This window comes from Phaseolus vulgaris, chromosome 8, assembly GCF_051622355.1.
Source record: "Phaseolus vulgaris cultivar YP4 chromosome 8, ASM5162235v1, whole genome shotgun sequence".
NCBI classification, from domain to species: Eukaryota; Viridiplantae; Streptophyta; class Magnoliopsida; order Fabales; family Fabaceae; genus Phaseolus; species Phaseolus vulgaris.
In genome coordinates this window covers 62,526,884-62,542,487 of record NC_143505.1, presented here as the reverse complement: position 1 = coordinate 62,542,487, position 15,604 = coordinate 62,526,884, and the positions used below count along the sequence as shown (strand labels likewise).

The following is a 15,604-nucleotide window of genomic DNA, read 5'->3' as shown; positions in this document are numbered from 1 at the left end:
ACTCCAATTTTGAGTATAGTTTCTTTAGATGAATTCAAATCTGAATTTTACAAGGAAGGCACCTCTATTTATAGCCTAAGGTGCTGAAAAAGAAAGCTAAAACAATTCAAAATTCCCTCCCAAAACCATCTAGAACCGGCGCTAAAAAGCAAAGCAAGGAAGGTGTGATCCTTTCCTTCACTTTGGCACCCCCTATTCTACTCCTACACCTATCTACTAATACACCCCCCTAAAGCTCCTAACTAAAACCTAAAAGATGCTATAACAAAAGAGGTTTCTAAGGTTTCCCTCTAAGCACCTTCAACTAAAGACACTACAAAAAGAGAAAATAAATGTCCTCTAGCTCCCAAGGCTTTGAACATGCTTCTTGTAATCCTTTGAGGTGGACTTTGACCTCCATGGGCGTCTTCCATTTGTGCCTCCACCTCTTCTTGAGCTTGATGAGTGGTCTCCATGTTCTCTTGGGCTTGATCTCCATCAAATTTGGTGCTCAAATTTCAGCCAAAACTCAATAGACACAATGATGAATGTCTGGTAAAAAATTTAGATCAAAATATCCAAGGATTAAGGCGTAGTAAGTCCCAGACCGAGAGTGAACAAAACTGGTTTTCCGAAAACAAAACGTGTTGGCTTTTCTCCCGTATCTTCTTTTTGTGATTTGTTTATGGACGTGTCTCCTTACCTAGATGCAAACAACATATGAAAGTACTTGTGTGAATTTTTTCAACGTAATACAGACCCAGAATAAAATTACAGAAAATATGACGAAATTTCACAAGTTTCGGATAATACCCCCAAAATGCTTCGTGATTGTTTATTTCGAAAGGTATTTCCATAACCCAATTTTCTGAAAGCACTGCCTTAGTTATTTCATCTCAACCCATCTTCAATTACTCATTCTTATCTCAATCACCTATCTCAGAAAGCACCTTGGCCATTTCATCTCAAACTCATTCAATCACTCATTCTTATCCGAATCACCTAACTCAAGCTTTTAATCACAATCACAACCTCCATTGCACCTTGCCTCCACCTCCATTGTAATCCACCCATCACACTTCTTCTTTTCAAATCCAAATTTTAAGAATAATTTTGACATTTTAAAAAATAGTATATATCGCAAATGATTTTGTTGAGGAAGCAGAAGCCTTCTAACGCAAATGATAATATCTATATTTAGTGATGCTAAAATTGCGAAATATGTTTATTTGACTAAATGTTATTTTGTGAAGTATTTTACATCACAATTAAAATAAATTATATCTTAAATAGTTGATCACCTTTTCTACCTGTTTTTACTTTAAAAAAGAAAAGTTGGATCAAACACATTTATTTTGGTTGTGATTTTATTTCTTCTTTTCACATTAGTTCATGAGAATGCGAAAGGGACTAAAATATACAACTAACCTTCAAAAACTAATGCAAATGACTCTTTCAAAAGATAGTTCCCTCTTCTTTTATACAAAAAAATCTCCTTGACTTTTTAAGAATTCTACTTCAACCTTTTTATTTGGCGGTTATTTGTTTAGGAAAAGGGAAGCCAGCTGGAAAATAATATACTTCCAATGTTACTTTAACATAAGACATGTTCTCTGACATAATCCACAAAGGCTTCTTAGTTTGCCCAATACATCATGTCACGCGTGTGAAACTTTACATTCGTGAAATCAAGAACCTGAAAGGTCAAAATCCTTCTACTTAAACTATAGACAGAATGCCCCTACATGAAAGCACAGAAAAATAGACGACCAACTTGAAAGAGCTGCAACACCCAACACTGAGGTTTACAAAGAGAAATAATTTGCATTCATACAGGCACATAAATGTAACACTTGATGGATGCTCATGTGAAGCAACCACAATCCTGATTGTTCTTCGTGGATTGACCAGCCAGCAGGATATGAACAACTTAAGATTTATCCATTGTTTTTCTCTTTCTGGCTTCGCTGCATACAACCTGCCAAATTTGTATACCCGATTACAAGAGTGACGTTAACATTTAGAGCAACACAAAGTGAACAGCTATACACCTAATACTTGTCTTAACAAACTGCCAAGTTATAAACTATCATGCAAGACACACCTTGTTGGAAATTATACAAGAGACAACTCTGGATGCATCATTCAACAGAAGAATCTAATTTAAGACCTTTAACAAGAAGCAAAACCAAGATTTATGATCGGAACGATATTTATTTACAAATATGTATTTACATGTTCACTCCCACCCAAAGTTTGGCCTTGGGGTTACATCTTTTTATATAACTACTAATATAATATACTACTGCCATATATAAAATTGCTAAGGTTCGTTAGCCAGTTGGCTCACGTACACCTCCAAATGTATGCCAATATGCTGCCTTCTTCAATTTATACTTTCATGACTCAAGCCAACCTAAAACCTCAAAATGATTTATTTTTTTCATCGGGAACTTATACAAATATATATTGCATGGTATATACCCTATAGACAAGGCAGCCCCAGACTGCTTGGACATTCTATTTCCCACACAGGCACATTGATTATGCATGCTTGCACCTGCATCTTAGTTCCACCCCATTCTTCGACAGAAACAATACTTCGTAAATTTTCAAATTCAAATATCAAACACGTGTAACCTCACACACAAAATGTTAGAAATAAAACACTGCAAGAATGTCTGTTTTGTTTCATCATCGTCTACTTCAGAGCCTTACCAATACAGAATTATGTTTAGTTTTTCATCTCTAATGGAAGCAACGAGTGATAACTCTTTTATTAATAGATACTAAGATGGTAAATTCTTACGATTTGACTTCTCTAATGTAAAAAGTGCATGAAAAGAGGGGGAAGGTGAAGCTATAACCATTGAAAGACTTTAACTTTATAACTGTTATTCATGTATAACCATTGAAAGACTTTAACTTTATAACTGTTATTCATGTATAGATATTTTATCACAATATCAACCATTGATTTTCCAATAATGGTTATAATTCCATACTTCAGTCTTGGTGCAGCTGTAACTTAAGAGAAGCCAAAACTAAATTTTTACTTCAGTTCCTTCCTCCCCCTCATGCTCTTACCATACACAGAATGTGAATTCGTTTCTTCCATCTATATTCGTAATAACATCATTAACCTTTCATTCTTGGTCCGTATCTCTAAACACCAGCAACATAAAAGGTGCTATTGTAAGCAGCAGGTGCACTAGCTGAAGATTAACTGAAATAAAGTATTAATTTTGAGCCAGAGAAATTAAAGTTGTGGGACCAACCTAGCCAGTTCAATTAGAACTTGGTGGGCCAAGTTGATGATCAAACCAGAAATATGTTTCACTTGGTCTGAGTTTATTCTTTTATCTATTTTTAATATATATAGTCTTTGGAACTTGTTTATAAAGTTGCATCACTCATTCTTTATTTATGGATTTAACTAGTTATTAATAACTTTATTTTGGGTATTGGTTACTTTACCATGACAATGTTTTGAAATATGAACTATGTGATCACATTGTCTTGAACTTTATTTGTTATTTCATATATTAATACTTTATTATGATAAAAAATTTAAATTTAGACTAAAGTTATCAAATTATGTTAGACATGTATAATATTTTTTTATTGTAGATCAGTCAACTAGTGACCCAAACCCAACCATCTGATCATTGACCTAAACTTAGACTAGGTCAATAACCAAACCGATTTTCACAACAATGGACAACAGAATCCGGCATTTCAACTTCCAAAACTTCAAACTCAATTCAACAGCCATCTAAGCAGGATGCTTTATTGTGGTTGATGTTAGAATGAGAGCAGATCACAAGAAAATATTATGTACATGTACAAATAAGACTCAAAAGTGGGCAATAAGGCTTGAAATGTCATGAACCGATTAGTGAAGGTCACTCGGGTCCTTAAGGTTCATGACTTCTTGTCTATCAAAGAGTCGAAAGTCTAACTTCAGAGCAAGAGACTAGCATCTATTGTCTATATGTATATTGCAACCACTAGAGATGGTCTACCACATAATATTAGAAGTATGCTGGTGGTTACAAGACGTACCATTTGTGAAGCCTTTGGACCTTTTAAAATCTTAAACATTCATAAGTGCATAAAATGGGCAAATAGAATTTTATAAAGGTGATGAAGCTCTATTTTACCCAAAGATACAAGTACCTGTACATAATGAGTACAATTGAAGCTATTGAGCACTTGATGCATCTCTCATGCTTAAATTCAGACTGTTGCGCATAGTCCTCCTACCAATTCCAACATTGCCTTTTTGCATCATGGCAGCAAATTCACCATAATCAATCCTTCCATCCTAAAACAAAAGATATAAACATAATAATGAAGCATAATTTCACAAGAGGATGCACGAACTTTAATTCAATTAATATTTATATGCAACAAAGAATCATACATGTCAAATAGTTAGAACTCAGGCATTTGATATTTAAAGAGTATTTAAGGTACTCCATTTTTCATAAATACAACATTTTCGATAAGAAAAACATTTAATGAATAGATCAAGCATAGGTTCTAACTGCCTAGTACATACTTCTGCATGGTGTGAAACCCTATTAGCCAAATAGGAACCTGAAGACATATTGAAGGAAAAGATCTAAAATTCCCTTTTCCACTGCCTATATCAAGATATCATAGCCCCAACAGAATACTCAACAATAAGCATATCCATAATGTTTAGAATATAAAATATTACTATAATTACTCCTATTTTTGTTTTGAAGTTATCTAGGACTCTGAAAACACAATTATGAAAACAGACATAGAAACTTCACTTACGTTGAAAAGGATTATTGACAAAAAGTATCAGAGGATTGTACCACTCTACTACCATATTAGAAGAGAGAAACTGAGAAAGAATATAATGAATTATTGTGTTGGGTACACACATGAGTATTCTATTTATAACAAAGAAGAGAAACGATAATAAGGAACAAAATCAATATTTAATAATGGGAAATATTTGGTAAGATATTTCCCTATCAGATCATATCATATCTCCCTATTTAATATAATTAAATCAAATCTCTAACACTGCCCCTCAAGCTAGACCATATGTACCATATGAGACAATTTTGATACAAAATGTCAACACAAGACCCCTTCCTTGAGAGACAGTAAACATGTTAGCTAGTTAATTGTCGAAGTTGCCAAGGTAAATAATGACAAAGCAAGTAATTTCCCGGACATGACTTTCTCTCTGTCAAAGTGACATTCAATCTTCAATATACTTTGTCCTTTCAAATAATATTTTTAACACTCCCTCTCAAGCTTAAACATATGTATCATGAGTCAAAACCTTCCACACCCCACGCGGGATTTACGGATTGTATCCTTCCAGTCAGTCCATAAGGATCAGACACCCATATTCCGGGACCATACAATCCTGTTACATGAAATGCGCCAAAACCAAAACAAGCTACTCCCGCAAGAAATAAATGAATTCCAAAAATTTTTGGCAAATCCAAAGAAGGTTTTCCAGTACGTTCATAACAAAAGATTTCTAGATCCCAATAAACCCAATGCCAAATAGCTGCTAAAAAGCACAAGCCTGAAAACACAATATGTGCTCCAGCCACACCTTCGTAACTCCAAATACCCGGATTCGTTATAGCCCCTCCTGTGATATTCCAACCGCCCCACGAATTAGTTATTCCTAAACGAGTCATGAAAGGAATAACGAACATACCCTGTCTCCACATTGGATCAAGAACAGGGTCAGAGGGATCAAAAACTGCTAATTCATATAGAGCCATCGAACCGGCCCAACCAGCAACTAGAGCTGTGTGCATTATATGAACAGAAAGCAAACGGCCCAGATCATTTAATACAACAGTATGAACACAGTGGTAGATGACATAGTGGCAGCCAGAATGCAAAAAATGCTCAGAGAACACAGTGGCTGCTTGAAAGCAAAAATGCTCAGAGGATGCAGCATTTGCCAAAAAAGAACTTGTGACAGTAACTTTTAACAGCCTACACTGATTTTCAATGTGGATATATAGCACGGGTCAAAACAACTTACATTATCTTGATCAACTTCTCTAATAATATCTTCAAGAAAAGCATCAGTCATGTTATGTTCTGCACAAGCTTGTTGAAGTTCATCAACTGTAATATAACCACTGCCATCCTTGTCAAAATATTGGAATGCTGCAATAAGATGTTCTTCACGTTCTAGTTTGTTGAGATGAACTGTGGCAGCAATAAACTCCCCATAATCTATGGTTCCACTTTTGTCCACATCAGCCTGAAAAAGCTCAAACATTTTAGCTGGATGGAACATGATCAAAGATTATTTATTTAACATGAATACAAGATGAGACTCAAGAAAAATGGCAGTAAAAATCTTTTCTCAGATCAATTGTATCTGTTTGTTATTTTATTTTTATTAAATAGGTGCGAAAAAATTCAGAAGGGGTAAGGATGAGGTCCCTCAAGAGTTGAGAAACACTAAACGAACAAAAAAAAAGTATAAAAAATATAACAAGGAAATTAAGAATGCATTAAAGAAGCCCAACCCTTTTGCATACCAGACACGGCTAAACACTTCAAAAAATCTTGGGCAGAGCACAACAGAGGTCAAGAACATTGCCCAGTCCAAAGAAAATTTTAAGGGCAAGGGGATGTCTATGTGCATTAAGCTCAAGGCAAATGCACCAATGAACAGAAAATCTCAGTACCATGGTATTTTAGCTTCCTGCCCTTACTTGCCTAAACTTTAAACCGTAAAAAAAATTCTCAAGCATAGTGGCATACACAGTGCTATTCAAAAATTCTAAAAATGATTTGCTGCAAAGAAAGGTTAATATATTGCAAAAAAAAATATCTAAAGCATTTTTTAACTTCAAATACAGATGAAACCTGTGTCAAGGGAATGAGTATGGGGTCTATGAACCTGTAGCAGATCAATCCTGTTAATAACTGCTGGCAAGACAAAGGAAATAGTCTTATGAGGGGATTGTGGATTTCCAGATGGGCTTTTTCAGGAACTTTTTAAGCAGAGGTAGGAACACACCAAGCAGCCATTGCGGGGTCTACAACTTAACCTTTCTTTGGCCTAGTGGCAACCTAGTCTATTTATCAAACAAGGCTTGCTTAGGCTTCTAATCCTACTCAAGGAACTAGGTAACACTTATATGCCTTCAAGAATGTCATTTGACAAAATTTGGTAGACTATTTATTTGTCATTTACACATACAATAATAATAATGTATTATATAGTTTACCAATAATATATTGATATGAATTATTTATTTATTTTATACACTATAAAATATTTTTTAAGGTAAGTATTTTTCCAACTTTCTAAACCCCTTTGCAAGCCATGGTCTGGTCCTTTAAGAATATTTACAACAGAGTGGACGACAAAGAATACAATACAAACATACAAAGTACAAGGAAATTTAAAATATTATATTTGAAAAAGAGTATCTAAATAAAAGTGGATGCACAATCACAAGATACAAAAGGGAACTTTTTTCACAAACCAAACCAACAACCTACCGCTTCCATCAGATCACGTATTTCTATATCTTTAAGGGTAGACCCGTATCTTCTTAGACCAGCTTTGAGTTCATCAAAAGTGATTGCACCACTGTTATCGGTATCCATAGCCTGAAACATTTCTCTCAAACCAGCAATCTCCTCTTCGGATAGACTTTCAGCAATCACCTACAAAAATATTATAATAAGCAACTATAACTATTAACTACAGTTACTTAGTTTCCAACATCAAAAAGATAATCGATGAAGAAGTGAAAACAGAGTAAGTGTGGAAGCCCAATAAGGTAAGGTTCATTTGGCATTCAAGAAGTGCATAATAGTAACTTGACTCCACATATCATCAATTGAATGAGTTATCTATTTCATAGTAGTGTATGAGCTACATCCATACATAATCTAATATCCATTCATCGATCAGCTTCACTTACCCGCAATGCCATCTTCTTTAGCTTATTCATTGCAGAAAACTGTTTAAGACGAGAAAGAACAGCAGGGTCTATTGCCCTGTCAGGTGCAACTCCATTTTCACATATCCAAGGATGACCTAAACAGGCACATGAAATAACATTTTCAGACAAACACATTGAAACACAACGTTTGAATATTTGTAAAGTTTAACACCTAAGGAAGTTAAGCTGGAATTTGCTTTAGGAAACATCAGCATCCCAGTAACTTGTTTAGATAGGATGACTCTTTCCTCTTGGGCGAATCTGCTATGGATGTTGCAAGCCCAGTGAAACTTTAATCACCTAATGCATCTTTATAATGAAGATAACTTAAGAAGTTTAAGTAGCACTGGAAAAGCAACTTTTTAATGCCCACCCCCCTCAATTTACAACTAAAATAGCTTCCACTGAGTAATCATAGCAAGTTAGCGACTCCAAAAAGAAAAAATGACAGTTCTTTTGATGTATGGACGGTCCTCGATTATAGTAGAAATAGTAGAAAAAAGGATGAACATACATAACACTTGATGAGCACTCAACCGTTCTGAAGGCTGAGAACACAGCATCTTTCTGATCAGATCTTTTCCACTGTCGGATATTAGAGGCCAAGGTTCTGAGTCAAAATCTATATGTCCCTTCAATACTGCATCAAATATACCCTGCTGGGTCTCTGAACTCCAAAAGGACAAGGCATTCAGTGATTATACAGATGATGGGCAGGAAATCAAGAGTGTTGGCATTGAGATATACCTGCCCAAAATGGTGGCACACCACTAAGCAATATGTACAGTATGACACCTGCTGTCCACACATCTGCTTCAGGCCCATAATGCTTGAGGAGAACCTCAGGAGCAACATAGTATGGGCTGCCGACTACATCAGTGAAAACTTGACCTGAGGCAGATAGGTTAAATGAACAAACACTGATTAGTATTAAAATGTGTCCCCTAGACAATAAATACTAAACATCCTGAATGGGAATGACAGTAAAAGTTAAGGAAATTCTAATTGGAAAACAGGGATTTTCCCAAATTCAGAAGCAATAAAGATAAAAAAAAATGGAAAAGGCCATACAAATATATTCAACGAAACAAAAGTAATGGTGTTCTAAAAAAAAGAAAGTAGAGGGATAAAGCAAGTAAGGAATATTTGTTACCGGGTTTGAAGAAAACGGAGAGGCCAAAGTCAATTGCTTTAAGAGAGAAATCATCATCTTTATTGACCAACAGAAAGTTTTCAGGCTTGAGATCTCTATGCATGACCCCAAGGGAATGGCAAGCCTCAACAACCCCAACAATAATTTTGGTCAACTCCGCAGCCTTCCTCTCGGTATAGTGGCCCCTCTGGATGATGCGATCAAACAACTCACCCCCAGAACAGAGTTCCATGACAATATGCACATAGAGAGGATCCTCGTAAGCCCCCTTAATGGTGACAATGTTCCTGTGACCAGCTAAATGATGCATTATCTGAATTTCCCTCCTAACGTCCTCAACATCCTCCTTGGAAATCAACTTCCGTTTGGAGATGGATTTGCAGGCATATTCATTGGAAGTAGAATTCTCGGTGCATAAATAAGTGGTGCCGAATTGCCCCTGTCCCAATTTGCGGCCAAGAGTGTATAGATCACGAATGTTGGGAGTCTTATGGCCCAAGACATAGTAAGCTTGGTTGTCAAGGCCGCGGCGCATGATGGAGTCTTTCTTGGAGGCAAAGGGTGGATTATTGTTGTTGTTGTTGTTGACAACGATGTTGTTGGTGTTGTTTTCTGAAGAATTGATATTATTTTGTCTGGCTGAGGAGGGGTGGTCGGAGTCGGGGCGATCAGAAAGGGTGGTGCGCTTGGAGTGGTCTTCGGGCTGGCTGAAGCCCTGAATATATTTCCCTTTCAAAGATCCGCGGCATGTGTTGCCCATCAAACAAACCAATTAAGATATATTCATCAAACGATCTCTCTCATAAGCTTTCCCCTCCCCGTTTTCCCCTGTTCTGTGCTGTGCTCTGCACTGCCAAGAACAAATCAAACGTCAAATCCCATTCCCTATTCATTTCACATAACATCACATCGCCAAAACATTTAACAGCAGAAAACCGAATAAATAAGAGATAAAGAATTGAGCGTACCAGAAAGAAGCAGAAGGTGAACGTCAACGAATGGAAAGAGGATAATCGCTTTCCTTTCGCTTCTTTCTTTCTGTTCCCACAGATCTCCACAAATTTAGTTTCTCAAAAATATTTCTATTTTTTCTTTTCTTGTTAATTTTAGGATGTGATTGTATTGGTTCTTGCCGAGAAACATCGGAGGTCAGTGCTGACCAGCTACACCCATTTCTCTCTCAACATTTTTCAATTAAATATCACGCGGCTTTCTTTTTCTTTTTCCTTTCCTTCTCCAATTCAATGCACCAAAGCCCATTTCACCACCTTCCTTTTGCATCCCTCTTCTTATTAACTACACCCTCCATTCTAAATTCTTTATAAAAAATAAAAACATTTCTAACTTCTAAACAATACTTTCTCCCTTCATCCTTTTCCGTTAACATCAACTTCCAAAACTAATGTATGGAATGTATAATTATATTGTGAAAAATAGATTATCAAATATAAAAATAATTAAGAATGATAGATAAATATATATGCATTATTTTTTTAATTCTTAAAACAATTATAGTTTAGTTGGTATTCTATTTTTTTTTTTTGCTATTTATACAATTAAAGTTGTATTTTTTATTTGCAATGAGACTCGGACACTCCTATTAGATGGTGTATCTGTCAAATACACTAATCGGATACCGACACTCGTACAACACTCGTAGAACACGTATCGGTGAAGTGTCTAATTCAAAAAATATTTGTTGAATTTCTAACCATTATAGCACGATTTTAATATAATTTTAAAAAGAATAAATACATTGATTTTCTAAAGAATCAAATTTATTGTATAAATTCTTATTATAATTATAAAAATAATGAATAAACCATTTTGAATCAGTCATAAAAAAAACATCTTTCTGCAACAAAAATAGTGAAACATACATATACTTGTACATAAATTTTTATTATTAATTTATATAATTCATAAATATATAATATATAAATATGTCTCTATGTATTTTAGATTACATTATAAAATATTATACTTATTTTCGTGTTTATATTCGTGTCTATGGTTCATATATTAAAAAATTTTGAAGAAAGAGGTGTGGCTAGAGGAAAGAAGTGTAAAATTGAATTCCGCCAATTTTGCTGGTTTAAAATTGGCATAGAAATAGTAAAATATTAAAAGCATTTGTAAGATGGAGCAGTGGTGATGATAGAAACGGGTAGAGCAACGTGAGCTTTAGAATTTGGTGAGTGAACAGTGAGTGTTTGAAAGGAAAGGAAATTCTGATAGGGAAGAGAAGAAGAGTGGAGGAGATTGATTTGATTGTGTTGCAAAGAAAGAGGTGTTCTTCATACTGTTTCAGTATCAAACGCTTCTCTTCATCATTATTTTATTTACAGAACAAGAATACTTCCAAAAGCAAACAAAGAAAGAAAACCCTCCTCCACCTGGTCTGGCACCAACCTTCCTTTTTAATTATTATTATACTTTTCATGTCCTTTTATGCATTCAAGATTCATTTTTATACTCCAAGCCTGCAACTTCATTTTCAATATCTCAGCACCATTAGGGATCCCATCTGCCCAATTGTTTCATCTTTCTCTGCTTCAATCCTCTGCAAATGAGTGGAGCCGTTCTTGTTGCCCTCGCTGCTGCAATCGGCAACTTCCTGCAGGGATGGGATAATGCCACCATTGCAGGTTTTTTTTCTTTTCTTCTTTGGTTATCAATGGCATAAGCTTCAATTTCATTTTTATTGAACTGGGTTGGGTTTTGCCTTGTCATGCAGGATCTATTTTGTACATAAAGAGGGAGTTTCAGTTGGAGAGTGAACCCACCATAGAAGGTCTGATTGTGGCTATGTCTCTTATTGGAGCCACTGTGGTTACCACTTGCTCTGGGCCCATCTCGGACTGGCTTGGTCGGCGACCTATGTTGATCATCTCCTCCATGCTTTATTTTCTTAGTTCTCTGGTCATGCTGTGGTCTCCAAATGTTTATATTCTCCTCTTTGCAAGGCTTTTAGATGGATTTGGCATTGGTTTGGCAGTTACTTTGGTTCCTCTTTACATATCCGAGACCGCTCCAACTGAGATTAGGGGATTGCTCAATACCCTTCCGCAGTTCACTGGCTCTGCTGGAATGTTCTTTTCCTACTGTATGGTGTTTGCTATGTCCCTCACCCCCGCCCCTAGCTGGAGACTCATGTTGGGTGTTCTTTCAATTCCCTCTCTCGTTTATTTTGCACTCACACTGTTCTTCTTGCCCGAATCACCAAGATGGCTTGTCAGTAAAGGCCGGATGGTGGAGGCCAAGAAGGTTTTGCAGCGACTTCGTGGCAGAGAAGATGTCACTAGTTAGTTTTCTTATGCCCTTTTTCTTTATCAATTACCTATTTCCCTGACTCACCCTATTGTTTGTTTTACTACCTTGGAGTTCATTTCAGATCTTAAGTAACTGCCTTCATTCTAAGCCTGTAGGATTGTTTTAAACTCACTTAATCTCTGAACACAACCCTGCTTATTGGGGATGTTCTGTTGTTCATTTTCAGAACTTTATTTAGTGATTGTATCCTGTGAGCCTATCCTGCCGCATTTGGCAAAAACTATGTGCTACATTCATTTGTGTTTATGCAAACAGAGAACCAGATTTACTTAATGAGAATATTACTGTAGGTGCAAGTTCTTGTTGACTTGCTTTTGATTCAACTATGGCAACTAATTTGTTATATGCATGATTTGGATGGTGATGTCTTTTGGTGGTACTGATCAGGTGAGATGGCTTTACTTGTCGAGGGTCTTGGAGTTGGGGGTGATACCGCTATAGAAGAGTACATAATTGGTCCAGCCAATGAATTCAGTAATGCAGAGGACCCCTCGGCCACAAAAGAGCAGATCAAATTGTATGGGACAGCAGAAGGTCTATCTTGGATTGCTAAACCTGTCACTGGTCAAAGTTCCATTGGCCTTGTATCTCGGAAGGGAAGTATGACAAATCCAAGTGGTCTGGTGGACCCTCTAGTTAAGCTCTTTGGTAGTGTCCACGAGAAGCTCACAGAAACAGGAAGCATGCGTGGAAGCACACTTTTTCCACACTTCGGAAGCATGTTTAGTGTGGGGGGAAACCAACTTAGGAATGAAGATTGGGATGAAGAAAGCGTTGCCAGGGAGGGTGATGATTATGACTCTGAAGCTGCTGCTGCCGATGATTCTGATGACAATTTGCAGAGTCCATTGATCTCACGGCAAGCAACAAGTGTGGATAGGGACGTGCCTGCTGCCACCCAGGGTAGCATGAGGCAAGGTAGTCTTGTGCAAGGAGAACCTGCTGGAAACACAGGGATTGGTGGTGGATGGCAGCTGGCATGGAAATGGTCTGAAGCAGATGGCGTTTTCAAGAGAATATATTTACACGAAGAAGGTGGTCCTGGATCTAGACGTGGGTCTCTCATTTCCCTTCCAGGTGGTGATCCACCAACACTAACGGATGGTGAGATTGTTCAGGCTGCCGCTCTGGTGAGTCAGTCAGCCCTTTATAACAAGGAGCTTATGCATCAGCACCCAGTTGGACCAGCTATGATCCATCCATCAGAAACAGCTGCAAAAGGGCCGAGTTGGAGTGATCTTTTTGAGCCTGGAGTGAAGCATGCACTGATTGTGGGGGTGGGGATTCAAATTCTTCAGCAGGTAATGAATCTTGTCAATATTTTTTATTTTATTATTTCTATGCGTTTACACTGTCCTTCTGTACTTTTACATTCATGCATTGCCTTGTTTCCAGATAAATTTGGAGTTAAGAAACTGAGTAGTAATGTCTCCAGATAAAATCTTTTTACTAAAAATGACAATTAAAATGTCATTTTTTGAAAGGATTATATACTTCCGTAAATCTAACTTCGATGAAATTGTCAGGAAACTATAGGCATAGGATATATTTTTATTTCTCAACTCATTGAGTAGGTGATTATTCATTAACCAATCACTGATCATCTTAACCAATTGTATCTGTTAAAAAGCTATACTGACTGTGATCTAACTACTCTATGAACATTGCAGTTCTCTGGTATAAATGGAGTGCTCTACTATACACCTCAAATTCTTGAGCAGGCAGGTGTTGGGTATCTTCTTTCAAACCTGGGCCTTGGTTCTACTTCTGCGTCTTTTCTTATTAGCTGTGTGACAACCTTGTTAATGTTACCTTGTATAGCTGTAGCCATGAGGCTCATGGATATATCTGGCAGAAGGTATGCATCTTTCTCTTTTCATTTTTTGTTGGTTACATAGGGCAGTAACTGTTGGATAATGATGTTTCAACGTCAGAAAAAGCGAAGTGTGTTAAAGATGAGAATGCTGGGGGTGAATGAACTGACATATATGAAAAGATAAGAATAGGAATCTTTTTATCCCGGAGAATGTTGAAGTTAGCATGCATAGATATGGAAACTCATACAAACTAGGTTGTTCGAAGTTCGATGAAGGAACTAGTGAGAAAAGTTAATCAAATCGAAGTGCTCTGATTAAAAGACAGTAAACTTAGGAAAACATAAGGAGTAGCCAATATATTTTTAAAAAAAAATTGCTCTAATTTTTTGTTTTAATTTTGGTTTTTGATTAAGCTCAGTGGTGTTCGAAGATCCATGTATATTGACTCAACCTAGTGAATAAGGCTTTGTTGTGGTGGAGGTGCTGTTTTGTTTTGTATTTTGCTTTTTGCATTTAAGTTCCTATATGAAAGTTCCTATAGAGATTGTTTCCTTTTATATTTGATATTTGCTGAGTTATTCTGCTTTGTTTTTTTAACGGATTCTGCATACTTCCCCATTACTTCTTTTTGGTTTTTTTCTTGATTCAGGACCTTGCTGCTGACTACAATCCCCGTCTTGGTAGCATCTCTTCTGATATTAGTAGTAGGGAGTCTTATAGATTTCAACAGTGGTGTGAATGCTTTCATCTCAACTTTGAGTGTCATTGTCTACTTCTGTTGTTTCGTCATGGGTTTTGGGCCAATTCCTAATATCCTTTGTTCAGAGATCTTCCCTACTCGAGTTCGTGGTCTATGCATAGCTATATGTGCTCTTACATTTTGGATATGTGACATCATCGTCACCTACACACTCCCAGTTATGCTTAATTCTGTGGGCCTTGGTGGTGTTTTTGGTATGTATGCGGTGGTATGCATCGTAGCTTGGGTGTTTGTCTTCTTAAAAGTTCCAGAAACCAAAGGCATGCCATTGGAAGTGATAACCGAGTTCTTCTCTGTCGGGGCAAAGGCAAAGCAAGCTGAAGCTGTCAGTAGTAGCTGAGTTAACATTATTGGAACTTTTCTTTTAATACAAAATTAATTTCAATCTATGGTTATCATGTTTTGCTCCTCTTTCGAAATTTATTTTATAACCCTTATTTCGTGATTTATAGAGTGTTATTTACTTTTTTTATTAAGCAAAATAATAATACTTAGTCTTTAGCAGTAGCGTGAAACATTGTGAAAATTTTAATTTTAGGAAGTGAAGCGAGTATTTATACATAGCAACGTCTTCATT

At 36.5% G+C, this 15,604-nt stretch overlaps 2 protein-coding genes across 3 annotated transcripts; one reads left to right on the top strand and one right to left on the bottom strand.

Moving 5' to 3' along the window:
- Positions 1-1,545: 1,545 nt before the first annotated feature.
- LOC137825507 (calcium-dependent protein kinase 26) lies at positions 1,546-10,134 on the bottom strand. 2 transcript variants are annotated; one of them, XM_068631189.2, is made up of 9 exons: positions 10,086-10,134; positions 9,118-9,967; positions 8,712-8,855; positions 8,479-8,631; positions 7,944-8,059; positions 7,516-7,683; positions 6,035-6,259; positions 4,159-4,306; positions 1,546-1,957 (listed from the first exon to the last, which is right to left on the bottom strand). In XM_068631189.2, exons 2-8 carry the CDS (start codon positions 9,875-9,877, stop codon positions 4,184-4,186), a joined length of 1,689 nt encoding a protein of 562 aa, XP_068487290.1. In that variant the 5' UTR covers positions 9,878-9,967; positions 10,086-10,134; the 3' UTR covers positions 1,546-1,957; positions 4,159-4,183. The 2 variants fall into 2 exon arrangements, with proteins under 2 accessions (XP_068487290.1, XP_068487291.1); XM_068631190.2 differs by having other exon boundaries at positions 9,118-9,962.
- Positions 10,135-11,146: 1,012 nt separating this feature from the next.
- LOC137825506 (monosaccharide-sensing protein 2) lies at positions 11,147-15,436 on the top strand. The gene is made up of 6 exons (XM_068631186.2): positions 11,147-11,516; positions 11,627-11,765; positions 11,855-12,421; positions 12,838-13,751; positions 14,121-14,308; positions 14,917-15,436. The coding sequence occupies exons 2-6, from the start codon at positions 11,687-11,689 to the stop codon at positions 15,365-15,367; spliced, it is 2,199 nt and encodes a 732-aa protein (XP_068487287.1). The 5' UTR covers positions 11,147-11,516; positions 11,627-11,686; the 3' UTR covers positions 15,368-15,436.
- Positions 15,437-15,604: the final 168 nt, after the last annotated feature.

Excerpts from the sequence above, each read along its gene's own strand:
- LOC137825507 (XM_068631189.2), bottom strand. The coding sequence starts at position 9,877 with ATGGGCAACACATGCCGCGGATCTTTGAAAGGGAAATATATTCAGGGC. Across the intron at positions 7,684-7,943 it reads TAAAGAAGATGGCATTGCGG|GTGATTGCTGAAAGTCTATC; the intron begins GTAAGTGAAGCT and ends ATATTTTTGTAG. Across the intron at positions 4,307-6,034 it reads GAGAAGTTGATCAAGATAAT|GATGGAAGGATTGATTATGG; the intron begins GTAAGTTGTTTT and ends CTTTTGTTTTAG.
- LOC137825506 (XM_068631186.2), top strand. The coding sequence starts at position 11,687 with ATGAGTGGAGCCGTTCTTGTTGCCCTCGCTGCTGCAATCGGCAACTTC. Across the intron at positions 11,766-11,854 it reads GGATAATGCCACCATTGCAG|GATCTATTTTGTACATAAAG; the intron begins GTTTTTTTTCTT and ends CTTGTCATGCAG. Across the intron at positions 13,752-14,120 it reads GGATTCAAATTCTTCAGCAG|TTCTCTGGTATAAATGGAGT; the intron begins GTAATGAATCTT and ends TGAACATTGCAG.